This window comes from Nannospalax galili, unplaced genomic scaffold, assembly GCF_000622305.1.
Source record: "Nannospalax galili isolate Female #2095 unplaced genomic scaffold, S.galili_v1.0 scaffold371, whole genome shotgun sequence".
In the NCBI taxonomy this organism is placed as follows: Eukaryota; Metazoa; Chordata; class Mammalia; order Rodentia; family Spalacidae; genus Nannospalax; species Nannospalax galili.
The window spans coordinates 1,391,682-1,404,963 of NW_008331606.1; the positions used below are offsets into that span (position 1 = coordinate 1,391,682).

At 36.9% G+C, this 13,282-nt stretch overlaps 1 protein-coding gene across 3 annotated transcripts in view; it reads right to left on the reverse strand.

Annotated features, from left to right (window-relative positions):
• Positions 1 to 509: 509 nt before the first annotated feature.
• The window catches only part of Znf280c (zinc finger protein 280C), an 84,303-nt gene continuing 71,530 nt past the window's right edge, over positions 510 to 13,282 (reverse strand). For 2 of the 3 annotated variants that reach the window (XM_029560423.1, XM_029560424.1), the window contains 5 exons: positions 12,567 to 12,707; positions 8,800 to 8,862; positions 2,837 to 2,955; positions 2,653 to 2,689; positions 510 to 2,526 (listed from right to left, as the gene is read on the reverse strand). In XM_029560423.1, coding sequence (XP_029416283.1) covers positions 2,511 to 2,526; positions 2,653 to 2,689; positions 2,837 to 2,955; positions 8,800 to 8,862; positions 12,567 to 12,707 — 376 coding nt within the window. In that variant the 3' untranslated portion in view covers positions 510 to 2,510. The remainder of the gene's footprint in view (positions 2,527 to 2,652; positions 2,690 to 2,836; positions 2,956 to 8,799; positions 8,863 to 12,566; positions 12,708 to 13,282) is intronic. The other variant, XM_029560425.1, reaches the window with a different exon arrangement.

The following is a 13,282-nucleotide window of genomic DNA, read 5'->3' on the forward strand; positions in this document are numbered from 1 at the left end:
CCCCTAGCCATCTCTCTACCCCCAAGAAAACAGGTTTTTAATCTAAAAAATTAAAATTGTATTTGTGTCTGTGTGCTTGTGCGCACATGAGTACAGTGCCTGCAGAGGCTAGAGGATGTTAGATCCCCTGGAACTGGAGTTACAGGTGGTTGTGTGTCAACCAATATGGGTGCTGGGAAACAAACTTGGGTCCTGAGCAAGAGCAGTAAGTGCTTTTAAACAAAGCCTCCAGCATGAACATGTCTTTTGCTAGTTTTTAAAATAGTTCAAATTAGTAAAATATAGTGAGCTTTTAACTGTGCTTAAGGAAAAAACACAAGATATATTCAATAAACAAAGATCTCAGTATGTAGGCAAAGCAGTCAGGTTTCCATAAAAGAAGCAAAGCAATGCTTCTTGTTATATGATACAATCTATGGGTTTTATATGAACTTATAAAATAATTTCCAAGAGTTCTTAACAATACAAATTTTATTAAAAAAATAAGTAACATCAAAACTGTTGCAGAAATCTATATTCAATGTAACCAAAATAAACACCAAAATAAACAAAAATATACATCTATATATGTGTATATATATACACACACACACATACATATATATATATGCAAAAAACAAGTGCATTTTTTGGTCCAAATACTTTTGAATATATTATTTTTACCGAAAGAGTTACATTAATGGCTAAGAAGACATGTACTAGATGAATAACGATGTGCCTTTAAAGCTTGTTTTGAGATCTGTAAGTGTTAATGAGAATCCCTAGGTGGAGCATGTGTTAATGTCTAATGATCTGAATAAGTACTGAATTAAGAAGCTATGAACAGGAGCTGCATGAAATCTGGGAGAAAATGTAAAGAAATTTTTTGACATTCTTAACAAAAACAAAACAAACGAAGAAAAGTTTTAAGAAGAAAGTATGAAAGTAGACATACAAAATGGACATTAGTAAATTTGGTGAAGAATGACGTAAAATCAAGATATATAAATTTGAGACAAGGTCTTTGTATATAGACCATGCTAGCCTCAAAGGTGTAGAGATCTCCCCGATCTCTGCCTCCTGAGGGCTGAGTTTAAAGGTGTGCCACCACACCCTGTTTCTCAATGAATTAAAAAAAATTTAAAAACCTAAATGACAGCATTATTGAAAACTCTTAATATTAATACTAGATAAAACCTTAAACGACAATATAAATGTTACTTTGGAACTATAACTTTATTTAATATTTATTTATTTCTTCTTCTGTGTACTAAGGACATCCATGCATGCAAAGCCATAGTGGCCAGAAGAGGGCATGAAATTCCCTGGAACTGGAGTAATGGATAGTTATTAGCCATCATGTGCGTACAACAACAGCCAGTGCTCTTGACCACTAAGCCATCTCTCCAGCCTCTGGAACTGTAATTCTGGAAAGTTTCTTTTTCCAAGAACATGAAGGTAATCTTAACTCCCTATACAATCAAGATTTTTATAAACCTTAGATTACATGCATGCTAGAGGAAGATTAAAGGGCTACAGTCAAAGTGATTAAATTTGAACTTGGATTTAAAAAACTGATTTGATGGGCTTTTCTTGGTTAGAATGAACTTCCAAGTTAAGACAAAGACCAAAGCTCCCAGTGGGAAGTTGTGCTTAGTTTGGTAGACCTTGAGGTCATCTCTGGCCAAATCAACATCAGCTTCATGGGAAGCCAGTTAGGTAGGAAGACTCCCTAAGAACTGATAAATAAGGCCCGGCCACGCCTTTAGTCCAAGCACAAGGGAGGCAGAGGCAGGCAGATCTCTGTGAATTTGAGGCCAGCCTGGTCTGCATAGCGAGTTATCAAAAAGATTTTTAAAAAAGGTGATAAATTCTTAAGGCCACAAACTGTAAGCAAGTCTCACAGTCAAATAATTCACATTACTTGGAAAGAGGGAACAGGCATCAGTTGTGTCCATCGAAGGGGGACACTGTCCAGGAGTATACTGGACATTGTTTGAAATTTCTGTGTTGCTTCTGCATCTGAAAAATATGAAAAACAGAACAATGACAGACAAGGAGGGAAGGAAAAAAAAAAACAGCTATCTGACCTAAAATGTAAGACTTATAAGAAATTAAGTAGCAGACAAAACAGACAAAAAGAAAGATGAACAATCAATCCTATTGATTGGTATGTAATATCTTGAAAGCAAGTACAGCAAAGAAAAACACAAACTATCTGAAGCAAAGCAAGAAAAAAACTACAGCAACAAAGTAATTTTTCCAGAGTCAACTGGACAGAAATAAGCACTTGTTAAGATATGTTAACCTGACACAAAGATAAGGTGGAATAAAAATGTAGTGCCATCAGAAAGCTGAAAAGAGCTGAATGAGAGCTAGTGTCATGAATTTTAACTACTTTATATGAGAAAACATTTCAGGACTTTGAACTTAGAAAACTGCATTTGTGAAAGAAAACACTTCAGAACTCTGAACTTAGGAAATTCCAACTTGTCTTGCACCAGGTTGCACGAGCTCCATAGAGCAGGAATCTATTTCAACAAGCGGCTTTAAAAAACAAAAACAAAAACAAAATACTTTAATATTTTTCATTGCTATCAATGATACATTTAAATATTGCAATAGTGCTAAAATCTATCAAAGTAGAATGTACTGAAGAAAAATTAAACTTACTCAGAAATGGATTCAGAAGTTAAGGTACTTTCAGAAACTGAAATCAGAAGAAAGTCTTATGTTTACAAATAGCATATATGAAGAATGAGACTATCAATTTAATTCATAAGAGCCTACACTGTGACACATCAAAACTACTGGACTAAATATCATACAGTCAAAATTACAAAATAAAATTACATACCATTCTCTATTACAACTTGGCAAGTATGAGTTTTACGTTGACTTAAGTGTTTAGCCATACGGTCTAAACCAGAAGAATCGGTCAGGAAGTCACATTTAAGGCACACTAGAGTGATGCCCCTATGAAAAAAGAGAAGAATATAAGAAGACCGAATATGGAAATTCATATACAAATTCAGTAATTGTTGTTCCATACAATAATTCAATTTTTATTTTATGTGCCATGACTGTCATTTCCCATTTTTGTTATAAATATATCTAAAATGCTTTTCAAAGTTCACAGGAATAAGACATTGCCATATCTAAATTTTACTATCACTTAGTGCTTTATAAATTGTTCACTCTCAATTTGTTGCTAAAACGAGTCTTGGCACCACTACCAGCTTGTATAACTTGTGGAAAACGCAATGATTCTAGGTCTTTGCCTATCTACCAAGCAAGAAAATAACATTTATTCATTCAAATATATTTGCCAAGGAACTTCTTTTTTTGTATGTCTTCATTCTATTACAGATGTATATATGCCTCAGCAATAACCAGTATTGTTTTTCTCCACAGTGTAAGTGAGCAAAAATTTTGAAGAGTCGTTTCTCAAAAAAGAAAGACAAATTAGGGGCTGGAGAGATGGGTCAACAGTTAAGAGCACTGGCTGTTCTTGCAGAAGACCCAGGTTTGAGTCCCAGCACCCACATGGCAGCTAACAATCTTCCCCAGCTCCAGTTTCAACACCCTCTTCTTACCTCAAAGGGCAAATACAACATGGGTGCACTTACATACATGCAGGCAATACATTCATATGCATAAAATAAAATAAAAAAGAAATATAAATAATCAAGAAGTCTATGAAAAATTCAAAAATCATTAGCCAAAGAAATGTAAATTAATATTACAATGAAGTTGTCATTTCACTAAAGTCAGAATGGCTAATGTCAATATACCAAAAGAAGAAAATGCTGATAAAGATGTGGAGAAAGGCATCTCTTATACACTGTTGTTAGAAATGTAAATTTGTATTATTGAAACAGTATGGAGTGTCAAAAACTAAAACTAAGTCTGAGGACTTTCTTCATACATGGAAATAATAGTTATTTTGCATACAACAGTGAAGAAAAGGCGTAATCTATTGAATTTATAATCTAGTGTCTTATTTGTTAGAATAAAATTAGGGTGAAGATTCTAAAAATTCTTTATTAAGGGTTGGAGAGATGGCTCAGCAGTTAAGAGTATTGACTGCTCTTGCAGAGGACCCAAGTTCAGTTCCCAGCACCCACACGGTGGCTAATAACTGTTTGTAAACTCCAGTTCCAGGGGATCTGACACCCTCTTCTGACTTCCGTGGGCACTGCACGACACAGGTGCAATGCAAGCAATACATTCATGCACATAAAATAAATTTTAAAAAATTAGTAGCTTATTAAAGTATACATGCAATTTTGGAAGTTCTTTAGATATTTAACTCAGGTTTTTGTTTTGAGATAGGGTCTTCCTATGTAGCCCAGTTAGGCCTTGAACTCAAATTACTCCTGCTTCACCTTCCTGAGTGCTGGGATTATTGCTATGGGCCACCACATCTAGCTTCAATATATATTTTAAAGTGAAACACCTTACTTTTATAGGAATAAAAACTTGCAGCAGATCTTAGGTTGATTTTTCCTCTGCAGCTCTAGTCTAAACAGCTTTTACAACTAGCTGTTACACATAAAAAATTAACCTGTAAAACCAAAATCATCTTCCTCCTTCCCCCCAAATCACCCTTCTTGTCAAGTTTCTCTTCTGATACCACTTTCCTGATACTGAGGTTCAAGATTCTAGTTATCACTGTCTTTTTCCTTAGAAAATTCAATACTTCAGATCTAATAATATTAGCAATTTATCAAGAATTTACACTGTGCTAGTTCGAGAGGTTTAGACCTAGCTCCTAAAACAAGCTAATCCAAACAACTCAGAGTTAGGCATCAAAATGATCACTTTTCTATAGATGATATGGTCAGGTTTAGTAACTTATCCAAGGTCAGGACCATGTTTGAAACTGAGCCCTTTGATTCCAGAGGCCATTTCCTTTTCTTTCTAAGTTTTAAAGTTTTTTATTTATTTTTTATTTTATGTATATGAGTGTATTTCCTATATGATGTAAGTGTACTCGTGTCATACAATGCCTGTGGAGGCCAGAAGTCATCGGATCACTTGGAACTGGGGTTGCAGACAGCTGTTAACCATTATGTGGGTGCTGGAACTCGAACCTGGGTCTTCTGTAAGAGCAGCCAGTACTCTTAACTGCTGAGTCATCTCTCCAGGCCCCGCTTTCTAGTTTTTTGAGACATGGTCCCACCTAGTGCAGGCTAGTTGTAAGTTTACTATGTAGTTAAGAATGACCTTGAGCTGGGCGTGGTGGCGCACGCCTTTAATCCCAGCATTTGGGAGGCAGAGGCAGGTGGATCTCTGTGAGTTCAAGGCCAGCCTGGTCTACATAGTGAGTTCCAGGACAGCTGGGGTTACAGGGAGACCCTGTCTCCAAAAGACTAAAAAAAAAAAGACCTTGAATGTCTGGTCCTCCTGTCTCTATATACTAAATAGAGGGATTACAAGTGTGTGTCACCAATCCTGTCAGACCCCATTTTCTTGAACATAATGTGTATCCTACCCCCTTGACCCAAATCATTATTAAATTACACCCTTAACAATCTGTGGCTTATGCAGGCACAGCTCACCATTTGTACCCGTGATGGTTTGAATGAGAATGTCCCCCATAGGCTCCAAGTATTTGGACGTTTTGTCCCCAGTTGGTGGCACTGTTTTGGGAGGTTTTAGAAGGTGTGGCCATGCTGGAGGAAACATGTCACTGGAGGCCAAGCTGAAAAGCAATGGATTAATTTCTCTGATGGAAGAAATTTCAAGACAGCCTAATGTTGAAATGTGGTGTGACTATTAATGGTGAATATTATGCAGATCTACAATGAAAAAGAGCAAATGGGGCAGAAAGAAATGGAAAATGTTCAGTTTGGATTGAAAAAGAGCACTACCAAGATTAATGGTGGAGCCAAGGCATGTGCTGAAGGAGAGGATCCTTTTGACAAGGAGATTAAAGGATTAAGTAGGGGCCTAAAGATTTGTACTTAAACAATGGAGAGAATGCCTCCAGGGCAAGACCACACCCAGCTAAGCCTCCAACTTGTGAAAGGAAAATGCTGCAGGGGCCACAGAAGAGAAAAGCTTCTAAAATGGATAAAGCAGGCTGGGGTCTACCCCAGACTTGCAGCCAAACTTGGCAGTGTCATTCACCTGGTGCTAGCTTTAGAGGCATGAAAAATGCAAGTGTGCAGGGGGTCATCAGTTCTTCCTCTGGGTCTCAGAGAGCCAACGAGGCCTGGCAACATGAAGCAGGGGTTCCTCCACATAAAGAAGGCCATTTTGTGAAGCTGTGACAGTGAAGCCTGGTTGGCAATGGAGACCCCAAGACCTTCATGATGCCAGAGCTGTGAGGCATCTGGCAAGAAGACCTGCATACAGGGAGTGGTACCAGCCTAAGAGAGAGATAGATGTTGCACGCATCAAAGCTGGAGAGGCTGAGCCATCTGAATCCTTTGGAAGTAGTCTGAGAAGTTGGAGCTACTGAATTTGGTGTTTGCCCTGCTGGTTTTCAGTCTTGTTTTGGTCCAGTATTTCCTCACTATGCCTCTAAGATTCCTCCCTTTTGGAATGGGGATGTGTACTCGGTTCCACTGTATGTTGGGAGTATGTAATTTGTCTTTTGGTTTTACAGGGCTTGCAGTTAAGCGATTTCCCTGAGTCTCAGAAAAGACTTTGGACTGTGAACTTTTGAGTAATATTGAGACTAGTAAATGGGGGTGGGCTTAGAGAATTCTTAAGCCTTGCCAGATCTCCAGTTGATCTCTTGCTTCCTGTGCATGCTTGAAGATGTAGAGCCTAGCTTCTGCTCCTCGAGGCTTCAGCCACCTTTGCCACCATGCCTCCCCTCCATGATGGACTCTTGCCCCTTTGGAACCTTAAGTTCAAATGAACTCTTCCTTCTCTAAGTTGCTTTGGTCAGTGTTTCTATCACAGCAACAGAAAGTAACTAATACAGTACCTCTCCAAATTGATCCTCCTTCAGTACCTTTGATTATACCCAAAACATCACTGGTTTCCCCAACGCGCTTTGAAGTAAAATTAAGTCTGAACTCCTTAGAATTGTTTTTGAGGACTCAAAATCTGTATCTAAGATAAAAATTATTCCTCCAGATTTTGGTTTATACTTTGTTATAAAAACTTTGTGTTCCAACCAAACTGTACTGATAGTTATTCATTGTATGTTTTTGAAAGCTGTTACCAAACCACCTTCTTTATCACTGTGATTTGTATAGGACTGGATATATTATGTTATACATGATAAATACACAATAAATAGCTAAAGAATAAACAACTGAACTTTAAAAAACAATTATTTTAAAATCTCATCTTTAGAGTTTACAAAATCCATTTTTCCATTCTTTTAAAATATTTCCAGTAAAGTTGGCTTGTCTAATTCCTTGAATCAGTCATGTTTTTAAAAGTAGCACTAATTATTAATTGCTTTTGTTCTGAGGCAGGTAACAGCCTGGCCTGGAACCTGCTATGCAGCTCAGACTGCACTCACCATCTTTCTGTCTCAGTCTCCTGATTGCTAGGGTCATAGGCATATGCCCACTGCCCTCCCACAAGTGCTGCACTAATAAATTTTATTAAAAAATATTTTATGAGCTGGGCATGGTGCCACACACCTTTAATCCCAACACTTGGGAGGCAGAGGCAGGCATATCTCTGTGAGTTCATGGCCAGCCTGGTCTACATAGTGAGTTCCAGGACAGCTGGGGCTACAGAAAGACCCTGTCTCAAAGAAAAAAAAATAATCAAAAAAATTTTATTTATTATTTTTATTCTATGTGTATGAGTGTATTGTAAGTGCATCCATGTCATGTAATGCCTGCAGATGTCAGAAGAGGGCATTGGATCCCCTGGAACTGGAATTACAGATGGTTGTTAGTAGCCATGTTGGTGCTAGGAACTAAACCCAAGTCCTCTCCAAAAGTAGCCAGTGCTCTTAACTGCTGAGTCATCTCTCCAACCCTTAATAATTAATCTTTAGAATCTTCACTTCTCTAATTTTATTCTGACAAATAAGGTGAGATTATAAACTCAGTAGATTATGCCTTTTTTTCTTCACTATTGTATCCAAAATAACTATTATTTCCATATACGAAGAAAGTCATTAGACTTATTTTTAGTTTTTGAAACTCCATACAGTTTCCATAGTATTAGAAATGTACACTTCTACATTTCAGCCCCTGAACTAATATATTTTTAAAAAGACATCAATCTTTCTTTTAAGAGCTATTGGTATCAGTGGCTTAGCTTGTTTCCAATAGTTATACTATATTAACTAAGTACCTATTATGTGCCAGGACCTATTCAATGTTTGATAAACATATGACAATATGAACAAGATAATTAAACAAAGGAAAAGAGAAGAAAAAAGCATCAGAAGAAAGTGGAAAACACATAATAGTTGATTCAGAGCTAAATACATGTGATATAACTAAAGTTAATTTCCAATGCTTTTAGAAATACTAACCAACAAGTCTTTCTGAACAATGTTATATAATTTTATTTCATAAGAAATGTAACTGATTTGTAAATGCTAAATATTTATTGAAAATATTACAGCATTTTAATGAACCTACTTCTAATCAAATATTGCTACAGCCCCTTTTTATTTTATAATGTTGAGTTGAAACTCAGTATCTGGCACCACTGAAACAAAGGTTAGTCAGATGACAGGATTCTTTTGATCTAAGAATATAAGAAACAGAACTCTATTATGTCTAGTAACAATCATTTAGATTTCCAAATTAGGTATACCAACATCAGGCTAAAAATAAACTGCTATGACTTTTCAATACCAAGAACAGAAAAAGATCAATTAGTTACCTGAGAGTTCCTGAATGCTTCTTAAAAATATAAAACTGTTTACTTGGGTGGTCACTATGAGAGCTGATAGATTAAAAAAAAATTTATTACTTTTATTATCAAATAAGTCATATTTTTATAGTGATGTTTTTAAGTCTGCTTAATTTCTTAGTTTTGTACAAAAAGCTGTAATATATATAGTGAAATAATGTTAAGTACTGCTATGGTGTAAGTGCCTACTTCCATTAAAACGTTAAAATCAGGGGTTGGAGAGATGCCTTAGTAGTTAAGAGCACTGGCTGCTCTAGTAGAGGACCCAAGTTCGGTTCTCAGTACCCACATGGTGGTTAAACAACCAGCCTTCCAGTGCCAGGGGATCTGATGCTTTCTTCTGGCCTCCAAGGGCATTACATGACATGGATACACTTACATACACACAGATAAAACACTCATACATAAAATAAAAATAAATTAAAAAATTTAAATCATACAAATGAAGCATAATGGAAAACAATAAAACATTAAAATCCTAACCTCTACACCCTAGCCCAATCTATGGGATGATACTAGGAGGAAGAGGTTTTTGGAAGGTAATTAGATCACAGAGCAGAGAGCCCTTACCAATAGGATTCATGCCCCTCATAAAAGAGATCCTAGAGAGCTAGCTTGTGCATTCCACTGTACAATAGAGAGAGAGAGAAGGTGTTCTCTATAAGGAATGGGACATTACCAGGACAACTATTACTGTTGGCATCTCTTATATCCCTCTCCCACAGTCTCACCTTTCTTTTAAGACAAGGTCTCCCTCTGCTGTAGCCTCAGCTGGCCTAGAAGTCACTATGTAGATCTCTCACAGAGATCTGCCTGCCTCTGCCTCCTGAGTGCTGGGATTAAAGGCATGTGCAACCATGATTTGCAGTCTCCTTTCTTTAGGACAATCCTCCTATTTCTGCCTCCCAAGTACTAGGATTATAAGCATGCACTATAATGACCAATTCTCTTCCATACTTTGATTACAGATTTTCTAGTCTCTAGAACTATGAGAAAAAATTTCTGTTGTTTAAAAGCTACCTGATTTATGGAATTTTTGTTTTAGCAGCCCAAATGACAAGACTGTCACTTCTATTTAAGACAAAGTTTTTCTCTTATATTTTATCTCTATTTTATTTTTTACATTTGATCTTATCCAAAAGGTTAAGAGGTGATTCTATTTTATTTTCTATGACATACTTCCCTAAGAATATTTTTAGGTATTTGTTGTCTTATCACTACAAAAGTGTATTCAGCAGGCACTACAGAGATTGTTCTTTGGTTAAGAGTACTTGCTGAGCAATCATGAGAACTGGAGTTTGGATTCTAGTACGCATGTAACAAGCTAGGTATCCCCTGCAAACCTATCATGCCAGCTCCAAAGGGAGTTGAGACAGAAAGATTGTAAGACATGAAGAATGAAGGCCCAAAATACCTGTAAAGATTGTGGAGGAAATGCAGGAGAGGAGGGGAAAGGTTAACCTTACAAAAGTAGGATATGTTTGTTTCCCGAGGTTAATGTCCAGACTAAGGAAAAAAACTTCAGGCAGGAAAAAAAACAATTTTGAGAAAAACAAAAACTATGACTTCTAAGTAATTTTAGGCAAGGTTAATTAACTTGAATAGAATAAAATCTTGAGGGTCATGAAATGGGTTTTAAACAGGTGAAGAAAATAAAAACAGGCATTTTAAAAAACAGAATGAAATGAAAGAGTTGATTGAATCAATCATGGTTCAGTAGTCTAAAAATGAGCATAGAGAGATCAAAAAGCGTTAAGAGAGATTCACAGATAGCAAGGCTGACCATGACTGAAGATGCAAAGTGTCTGAGGTCAAAAACAAAGCAGCATTCCAAACAGTAACACTAGGGGTGAAGCTGAGAAACTGGGTTAGTGCTGTTGGAACAGAAAGAGGGACCAAGGTACTGAAAGCCATGTCAGTAAGTATTTGAAATAATTATTGCTTATAATGAGGTAACATGTAATGGTAGCAAGAAAGAGGACTTAACAAGTTAGAAGTGGGTATGAAGTGCTAGCACTGAAATGAAAGTAAATGAGGCTAGGCTTATCAACAAGGGGAGAAAAAGCTAGTGCCAAAGTCATAAAAAAATGTGGCCAAGTCCTTCAAAGAAGTAGCCTACTATATTGTGAACGTAACACAGAGATCTTGTTATAATCCTTAAGAAAATTACTTTTATAGGCAATATTTTACTTGTATAGCTAAAATAGAACTATCCTAATATGAATAACCAACTTAGTATATTTATATCGGAGGGCTTTTTGGCCTCCAAAAAGTTCATCCTGAAGGAATAAAGTAATCCCCCATTAATGAGGTCCAAATGAAAGTAATGTGGACCCTGAAGTCTTCCCCTTTCACAGAACACTTAGTAAGTGCACAAGTTGAATCAATTTATGAAAAAGAATTCTGGCCAGGCATGGTGGTGCACACCTTTAATCCCAGCACTCGGGAGGCAGAGGCAGGCGGATCTCTGTGAGTTTGAGGCCAGCCTGGTCTACATAGAGAATTCTGAGCCAGCTGGGGCTACAGGGAGACCCCTCCCCAAAAATAAAAGAAAAAAGAAAAAGAAGTCTAACAGTTGGATCATGAATACATGACTGTTACAGTCTGGCATTTCACATTTTACTAAATGAATGCAAAGACTGATGGCTGGGGAAAGAAAGGAAATGGAACAGGGAGAAGGAGGGAGAGGGAGTGAAAATAACATTCTTAGCATCACTAAAAATCCCAGAGCCTTTCAAAGTGACTTCATGGTTATATTTATTTCTTTGAAAAATATATTGAAAACATTCAAAATTTTATGCTTCAAAGTAACACCTTTCTGGTATAAAAGAAAAAAGTCCCATAGAAAACCACATTGCTCTAATAAATCCATTCTAATTTCATTAATTATTTTTATATGTATAAGTGTATTGGCTGTATGTATTTAAGTGCACCCAGGTCATGCAATGCCTGTAGATGCCAGAAGAGGGCACTGGATCCCCTGGAACTAGAGTTAGACAGTTGTTAACCACTGCATAGCTGCTGAGAATGAAAACTTGATCCTTTGTAAGAGCAGCCAGTGCTCCTAACTGCTGAGTCATCTCTCCAGCCACTAATTTCATTAACTGTTCTTATTTTGTCCCACCATGTTTATAAATTACTACACTGAAAAATAGTACAAGCAACATCCTAGAAGATCCCTATTTCTAAATTGTTCTTTGATGAGAAAAAGTTGCTTCTAATAGGACAAGTTTATCTTCAGCATAAATCCAACTTCCTGAATAGCACTATTTTTTTGGTTTTAAAAAAATTTTCAGGCCGGGCACGGTGGTGCACGCCTTTAATCCCAGCACTTGGGAGGTAGAGGCAGGCAGATCTCTGTGAGTTCCAGGCCAGCCTGGTCTACATAGTGAGTTCCATGCCAGCTGGGGCTACAGGGAGACCCTGTCTCAAAACAGACAAAAAAAAAACATTTTTAAAGACAGCATCTGCCTCCCAAGTGCTGGGATTAAAGTTGTGCACCACCATGCCTGATGTGAATACCATTATTTTTTGATACAGGGTCTCATGCAGCCCAGGCTGGCTTCAAATTCAATATATACCTAAGGATGATCTTAAACATTCCTGACAGGCTTTTTTTTTTGGTGCTAAAGATTGAACTCAGGGCTTTACACATGCTAGGTAAATGGTACCAGAGAGCTACTACACTCCTAGCCCTGAAAGGTAATCCTGACTGGATCCTTACATGCTTAACTTACCTCACTGTATGATTTATAAAGGCTTTGTTGCAGTTAGTGCTGTACTTGCAAAAATCACACTGGATATATGTGGAAAAGTGGCTTGCAAAATCTTTTATTTTGGAATGACACTCAATACACTCGTGAATACCCTGACGAAACCTTAGAGTCAGAAAAAAATAATAAATATACATTATATTACAACAATAAGAAATGCCTTATTAATAATTAACTGAAACAAAGATGCTTAAATTAATATAAATATTTAAAATTTGAAAATTTGCTTTGAAACAATAAGCTCAAAAAGTCCACCAGTTAATATTTCCCTAGAATAAAAAGGATCAGTTAACCAACCTGTCATTAAAACATGTTTTTTAATTGAATTTTTTGAGTAATTCATTCAGAACAGCTCAATCTTTTTTATTATTTATTTATTTATTTATTTATTTATTTTTATTTATTGTTTTGTTTTTTTGAAGCAGGGTCTCCCTGTAGCCCCAGCTGTCCTGGAACTATGTAGACCAGGCTGGCCTTGAACTCACAGAGATCCGCCTGCCTCTGCCTCCCAAGTTTTGGGACTACAGGCGTGAGCCACCACGCCCGGCTTTTTTTATTTTTTAAAAATTTTATTTATTATTTTTATTTTATGTGTATGTGCGTATTGCACCTGTATCGTGCAATGCCCATGGAGGTCAGAGGAGGCTGTCAGATTCCCTGGGACTGGAGTTACGGACAGT